This window comes from Podarcis liolepis (assembly GCF_965112155.1).
Source record: "Podarcis liolepis genome assembly, chromosome: 2".
Lineage (NCBI taxonomy): Eukaryota > Metazoa > Chordata > Lepidosauria > Squamata > Lacertidae > Podarcis > Podarcis liolepis.
In genome coordinates this window covers 21,043,470-21,050,906 of record NC_139555.1, presented here as the reverse complement: position 1 = coordinate 21,050,906, position 7,437 = coordinate 21,043,470, and the positions used below count along the sequence as shown (strand labels likewise).

The following is a 7,437-nucleotide window of genomic DNA, read 5'->3' as shown; positions in this document are numbered from 1 at the left end:
ATCCTGTTCGCATCCCGAGGTACCACTGTATTTGTGGCTTTACAGGCATACCTTGGATCCCAAATGCCTTGCAAGTCGAACGTTTTGGCTCCTGAACGCCGCAAACCCGGAAATGAGTGTTCCAGTTTGCAAATGTTCTTTGGAACCCGAACATCCAGCGCAACTTCCAAAGCTTCCGATTGGCTGCAGGAGCTTCCTGCAGCCAATCGGAAGCTGCACCTTGGTTTCTGAACGTTTTGGGAGTAGAACGGACTTCTGGAACGGATTCTGTTCGACTTCCGTGGTACCACTGTATAGCTGTGTTCCTCCAGACAAACCACAAGTTATAACCAAGGTTCATTCTGTAGGGTAAGGTAAAGGTAAAGGGACCCCTGACCATTAGGTCCAGTCGTGACCGACTCTGGGGTTGTGGCACTCATCTCGCTTTATTGGCCGAGGGAGCCGGCATACAGCTTCAGGGTCATGTGGCCAGCATGACTAAGTCGCTTCTGGCAAACCAGAGCAGTGCATGGAAATGCCATTTACCTTCCCGCCAGAGCAGTACCTATTTATCTACTTGCACTTTGACGTGCTTTCGAACTGCTAGGTTGGCAGGAGCAGGGACCAAGCAACGGGAGCTCACCCCGTCGCAGGGATTCGAACCGCCGACCTTCTGATCAGCAAGTCCTAGGCTCTGTGGTTTAACCCACAGCGCCACCCGCGTCCCTATTCTGTAGGGTAACCACCCTCTAATAACTAGCATGCTTGAGTCTAATTAATACAATAAGGGGTTAATGCAGTAGAGTCAGCTGTCCTGCCAAGCTTAGCCTACCGTATGTCATTTCTGTTCACCTCTGCATGTGAATTTGGTGTGTGAGCAGCTCTGGACTGTGGGATATAAAGCTGTCAGTCAAGTCCAACATTCCAAGAGAGGACTAACTGCCTCTATGTGGCAGGCAGTTTTGTCCGTTGGTCGGTTGCTGCAAGGAGTGTTAACTGGTAACTGCTCAGATGCAGTCTTCTCATGACTCAATACTATCAGGTATATAGTTTATCTGTTATGTAACCTAAGCCTGCCTTCAGGAATAGCTCTGTAAACCTGAATGAATATGATAGTAAAGTAGTTTATGTTAATATGATTCAGATTCATGTGTGTTTTCTTTAAGAGGGGCAGAAAGGGATTATCAACCAGGAAGGTAAATAATTATTGATAGGACTCAAACGAGTTAGCAACCTGCTTGTCATTGCATAAACTCAAACAGGGGATCGTTTAAACTCTGCTAAATTATATAAACGTTTCCACACAGATTGCTCCCTCCAGCTGCCTGGCTTTTACCAGCCTTTTTCAGACTAGAATGGAGTCTGAAACAAGTACTCTTCTATAGTTTTGGAAAGTCAGCTACGTTTTAAAGCCTGTGCATCTTTTCTGACTGCTGTATGGAAAAGCACATGACTGACCTTTGAAGAGTTTTGTAAGTAAGCCATTTTATAATTTATCAAAAAGGCTAGGGAAGTGGGATACTTTGGAAATGACTATTAAAGGGGACATTTCGGAACTCACTGGAAAGGGCACATTTTAAAATATTTCCACACTTTTCTTGGCTCCATGTTTTGCCATGTTAGAATCTCTGCTGGGGTTTTCTCACCAGAGTACTTGCCCAAGACTTGGGTCGTAGTTTCCAAGGATTTCCAACACATTCTTGGTTGGACAAGCTTATGGTTTGTCTGAAGAAGGAAACCTATTGCATTTGCGGAGTCATGATTTGATATAGCATTATGTCACAAATGCACCTCAAAATCTTTCACCAGGGCAGCTCACACAGTCCTTTTGTTTGTGTATATACAAGATATGTTAAGCATTAATTAAGAGTGTAAAGTGTGAATATGTATATATGCAGTGTTATTTTTCTAGAAAAAGAGGTGCTGGAGCTCCTCTTAGAATGGCAATGGTGCCCACCTGAAAGGTCAGGAGCTAAGTGCTAGTGAGCGCAAGCTGAAAAATAGTCCTGAATATAAGACTTTTTTAAACAAGATTTTTTAAAATTGCTGTAACTCACCCTGTCTCTCTAGGCAGGTGGGGCTGTACATTAAATATAAGCTTTGTTTACATCTTGTCCATATGTTGCTGTGAATTAGTCTTGATCATATTTGCTTTTTCCTAGCTTCCTCTAGGCTTGCTGCCATTAAATCTTCCTCAATCCCCACCCACTCTTCCTGTTAAATGATTAGTCTCCTTCTGCTAGAATAAAGTTTTCACAATATTCCAGAAAGTAGAGCCAGAGAATAAGCAGGTCATTTTTGCAATTAACAGCTATATAGGATTGTATTAACGACCTGGAACTTTATTTATTTATTGTCATGTGCACTAAAGGGCCAGATCTGTCAATAGCTCCAACCACCAGTTACACTTTCAGCAGCACTTTCTGAAGCACATAGGTGAGCATGTTGCCTTTCTGAGGCAAATAAACAGAGGGGGAAATTGAGGTGCTTATAGGCGAACATTGCAATGGTTTGTTCATTTGTGAAATAGTTCACATTTTTACACAGGGGAAGCAAACTTGGTGCCCGCCGAATATGTAGGACTCCCAACTCCCATCAGTCTTAGCCAAAATAGCTAAAAGCAAGGGATGATGGGAGGTGTAGTCCAAAAACCCCTGTAAGGCAGTGGCGTAGCGTGGGGGGTGCAGGGGGGGCCGGCCGCACCGGGCGCAACATCTGGGGGTTAGGGTTAGGGGGCACAAATCCACGGGTTAGGGGGCGCAAATCCATGGGTTAGGGGGCGCAAATTACTTGCCTTGCCCCGGGTGCTGACAACCCACGCTACGCCACTGCTGTAAGGTACCCTATTATAACAGATCTGGGTCCCTACAGAGGAAGTGCCAAAATCAGGGTAGCTGAGCTTTTTGAATCGGTTCCTTCAAGTTCCTCAGTTGCTCCATCTGCCTAATTGATTGTCCCTCTTGCACACCCAGCCCCAAGTCATGTATGGGCAGTAGATTTGCTCTCTCTGCCATATGCTGTGCTGATGTTACCATGTGAACTAATTTTATTTATGGCTAAAATCCTCAGTGCAATTGTTGTGGTTTCAATAGCGTCTTCTGTTGCACGTTTTGGAAACAAATGGTGTATCGTTTGGGGTGGAGTAGGCTGTTAGGCAGAGACCCTCCTAATTCCTGGATCCAGCAAATGGTTCCATTAAGACAAATTGGTAGACCCCCTCCCTTAACTGTCTGGTAGTTGGAAAGACAAAGACCCTTGTTCAGAGCTGGAAGCTGGAAGCAGCAGGATGGAAAGCCAGAGAGAGAGAGCGAGATGCTTGATTTCTGTTTGAATCCAAGGTTCCAGCTATGGGAGATCCAAGGCCTTCTTGGGAGTGTGAATGCTGTGAGCCCCTCCATCATAGCTGTTGTGTTTTGGCATAACATGCAGTTGTTTGGGAGCATGACAAGGAAAAATAAACAACCCGTGTGCCTACAGCCTTTTCTCAGGGTCCCTTGCAACTGAATGTCACCCTGAGGGATTTCTGTCCAGATGTTATTAAGACGTTTCATGCTTAACGTGTTACACTTCAGCAGGCGGCTGGTTTTCAATCTGCAGGTGCCTTCTGTGTTTTTCAAGCAGTGAAAAACATCCAGATACCACGCAGGAGGTTGTGTTTGGGAGTTTCCCTTCTTTTCTGCTTAGCCCAAGTAGGGGAGTTGTGTTCCTTTTATCAGCCAGGCACTTTCATTTTGCTGCCAACCTACTGAGAAATGCAACATAAACTCACTGCAGCCAAGACCCTGATCACAGCAGTCATTTAACAGCAAAGAGGTTTGCAGCACAATAAAGATTACCAGATTTATTGCATGGCATAAACTGGAGTGTGGATTGGAGGCTTTATGCTTCGGTGGATCTGTAGTCTTTTCAGATGCCATAGTCCTTTGCCGTTTCTACTGCACTAACTCTGGCCTCCCTTCCAAAAGCCATTTAACAGTGGGTTGAATGGGTTTGCTGCAAGGTCTTGCTTTTATGAGTTTCAGTACAGAGGTGGAAAGCTCTTGCCCTGCTTTTTCCACATCTTATTCTACCCACTGGTGATTCTGGTCACATCCACACGCCCTACACTTAAAGCACTCTTTATCCCACTTTAACAGTCGCAGAGAATCCTGGGAACGGTAGTTTTGTTATTTTACAATCAGCAATCACAAAAAGGTAGATCTGAAAGCAATGGCCGTCTGCAAATTGTCACCATTTGCGTCTGACGAGAGATTGGAAGGGACAGTCCTTCCCGCAAAATTCAGATTAGTATTAAAATCCCCCCCCCCCGACCTTGGAAAAGGCACAGCTTGTTGGAAAGCATGGAGTTGAATGTAGGATCTAAGGGCACCAGTAAAAAAAGGGTTATAGGCACCTGTTCTTCCTGAAGAGTGGTCAGAAGGGGTTCTAGAGCAGTGAACCCTTTTAGTAAGGATACTTGGGAACCCAGTGTCTCCTATACCCACCAACTTCTGATACTTTATGATTTAAAGAAATCCCTTTTCTTCCTGCATTAAACATCTACGTCAACAGATCAGACTCTCCAAGTGTTCCTAATTTCCAGGGACATCCCTGATTTAGAAACCATCCCAGTTTCTGATTTGATCCCGGAATGTCTCACTTTTCCTTAGGATGTCCCTATTTTCATTGGAGAAATGTTGGAGGGTTATCCGACCCCTGAGCTGTCAGAAGGCAATCCTGTATAGGGAAGGTGTTTGTTTGGTGTTTTTTTAAAAAAGTTTCATTATGTTTTTATATATGTCGGAAGCTGCCTGGAGTGCCTGGGGCAACCCAGTAAGAAGTGTGGGCTATAAATAGTAAAATCATCATTATGGAATGGGACATCCCTATTTTCATCGGAGAAATGTTGAAGGGTGTGGTAGAGAAGGGTAGGGGGCTTGACCCTGGCTACCATTTTTATCATCCAAAATTTCAGTGACGTTTTCAATAAGGGCTGTGAAGTATTCTGCTTCTCCTGCTCACCATCCTCACACTACTCTAGCGAGGCAGGTCACTGCCTACCAATGTTACAAAGAAGGAACTATCAGCAAAGAGGTAGGGGAGTTGTCTAGGCCACCAAGGAAGAAGGTGTGTGTGTAAGTGCGCATGTGTGACAACCCAACTGAAGTTGCCACTGCCATATGGTGACCGAGGAAGAGAGCGAAGGGGCTGGGAGGTATCCTTCTGCATTCATTGTGTGGCACAATTTTTTAAAATGTTTTTCCTGCAGGCCCTGCCCTTGCCACTTTGCCCCCTACCCAGGCTGTGGTTATTAGCATATGATTAAGACTGGCATTGATATCCTTCCAGAATGACAATAGCCTTCCTTGTTTTTGGAGAAAGCTGCAAACCATACCAGAGAGCCACCAACATTATTGAAGAACTTCTGTTATTACACCAGGGATGGAGAACATGTGGTTCTCTAGATGTTGCTGGACTACAATTTCCCATCATCCTACACCATTTTGGCAGCACTGGTTGGGATTGATGGGAGCTTGAGTGTAACATCATACGGAAGGCTGCAGGTTATTCCCTCCTGCACTAAAGCATGTTGTCTTAAACCCAACCTAGTTCTCAACTTCAGGCATCAAGGCTCTCCAATATTAGTTAGACAAAATAAATTACAAAAAGCTAGCATGAAGAAAGTGATCTTGCTCAGGAAGGGGGAATCTCTCGTCTTCTTCACCAGGGGTGGTTGGGTGTGTGTGGTTTTTTTTTTGGCTTTGAACCCTTCTAACACACCCAAGGAATCTAGGTTCTTCTCTTTACCAAAGAATCAGGTCTTGTAGCAAATGTATGCCCCATTTGCAGTGGGGTAGACAGTGATAGATGCTATTCCAACTTTCAGCAGCAAAATACAAAGTTCTGTTCCCAGCAGATAACGCTTTAGGAAACTAGAAATAGAGGGTTCCTCCTACTGCTGGTTCAGTTTTCTGCATCGGCTGCTGCCCAGCTTCGCAAGGAAAAGCAGAATACCAGAAAAAAATATCCTTAGCAACCTTTGGCCTTGCAGAATCTGTCACCGTAACCTCCACGGTTAAGCACGTGTCCCCCTGAATCTCTGCTGAATCTCCCACAAGAAAGGGGCAGTCCAGTGTCCGCAGATCTTCCAGAGAGGAGAGCAGGCAAGGAACCCTACTATCAGCCAGGCTGGTGCCAACACAAAGGTTTATCCAGTAGCAGCTCTCTCTGCCAATCAGAAGCATGCCACAGGGAGGCCAGGGCAGGGATGTATCTAGGCCGAGACAGGAACGTGACCATCGCCCTCCGCATTCCAGTTAGTGACCCAGTCCTTCTTGGTAATGGTGCCCGTCTTCTCCTCCCGGAAAAGCTGGCGCTCCTGGTGAGGAATCTTGACTGCGTGATACTGCGGCACCTTGTCTTCATGGTAGCGGGCACGTTTGAAGAAGCCAAGCTGGGGAAGAAGAAGCCACAATATTCAATCTATGAAAGTAATGAACAGATTCCCCAATGGAACTGCTGGAAGGCAGGGAAGGATGCCCGGTGTTTTGCCACCAACCCATGGGCTGCATCCAGCAGCTGTAACCAGCGGTGATGATGTATGTTCCCATGGGTCCTCTCCAGACCCCGTTCTCTATCCCCTGTTCACCACACACCATGCATTGGGAAGACATACCCTATTAGCATGCACCTTTGACACTCACAAACACTCGTGAGGATTCATTCATCAGGGCACTCTCACCCCCTTGCAGCCATCTACAGATTTCCCCTCCTGTGTGCATTTGCTAGCCGATTACTGAAAAGCATCTTGCACTTTTGCACCACATCCAGGGGGGACGTTTACCATATTCTGGGCTTGTAGGGTGGAACCTGTGCCCCTCCAAATGTCGTTGAACTACTACTCTTATCATTCCTGGCCCTCTGTCATGCTGGCTAGCATTGGCGGAAGAAAGTGTCCCATCAACATCTGGTGAGTCACAGGTTCCCCAACGCTACTACAGCACAGGAAATATTCTGGACAAAGGCAGATACTCCGACAGTCCTAATGGGAAGCCAGGCGTTTTGGCAGTACACATCCTGTCAGCTGTGGTAGCTTGCAGGGATGGAGGAGATAAAACAAGACCAGATTGAAGGACCTGCATGTCTAGACACTGGAGGTTCAGAAGTGCTGAATTAGGGTATCTGTTCCCATAAAGTAAAACCATCTGGGTGTGCCCCTGTTGTGATATAGTTTCTAATCCCTTGCACATTCACACACAAACCCGGTATCAGCTCCACGATCTGAGAGTTAGGTGGGATCAGGGGCAGGATGTCCTCAGTGGTCCTGCCTACTCCTTGTTGTCACTGCAGTCCATCCACTTGCCCTCCCACTTTGGGCCCAGTGCATCCAGAGAGGGGGGGGAGGGGGGGAGGAGAGGCAGCAGATCCTCTAGCTGCTGACTTACTTAGAACAAGCAGTGCCACTAAGGAGAACATGTA

General features: G+C 46.2%; 1 protein-coding gene across 16 annotated transcripts in view; it reads right to left on the bottom strand.

Moving 5' to 3' along the window:
- Nucleotides 1-3,805: 3,805 nt before the first annotated feature.
- ITGA7 (integrin subunit alpha 7) overlaps nucleotides 3,806-7,437 on the bottom strand; it is a 95,702-nt gene continuing 92,070 nt past the window's right edge. For all 16 annotated transcript variants that reach the window (XM_083489890.1, XM_083489891.1, XM_083489880.1 and 13 more), the window contains one exon: nucleotides 3,806-6,412. In XM_083489890.1, the coding sequence (XP_083346016.1) occupies nucleotides 6,233-6,412 (180 nt within the window). In that variant the 3' untranslated portion in view covers nucleotides 3,806-6,232. The remainder of the gene's footprint in view (nucleotides 6,413-7,437) is intronic.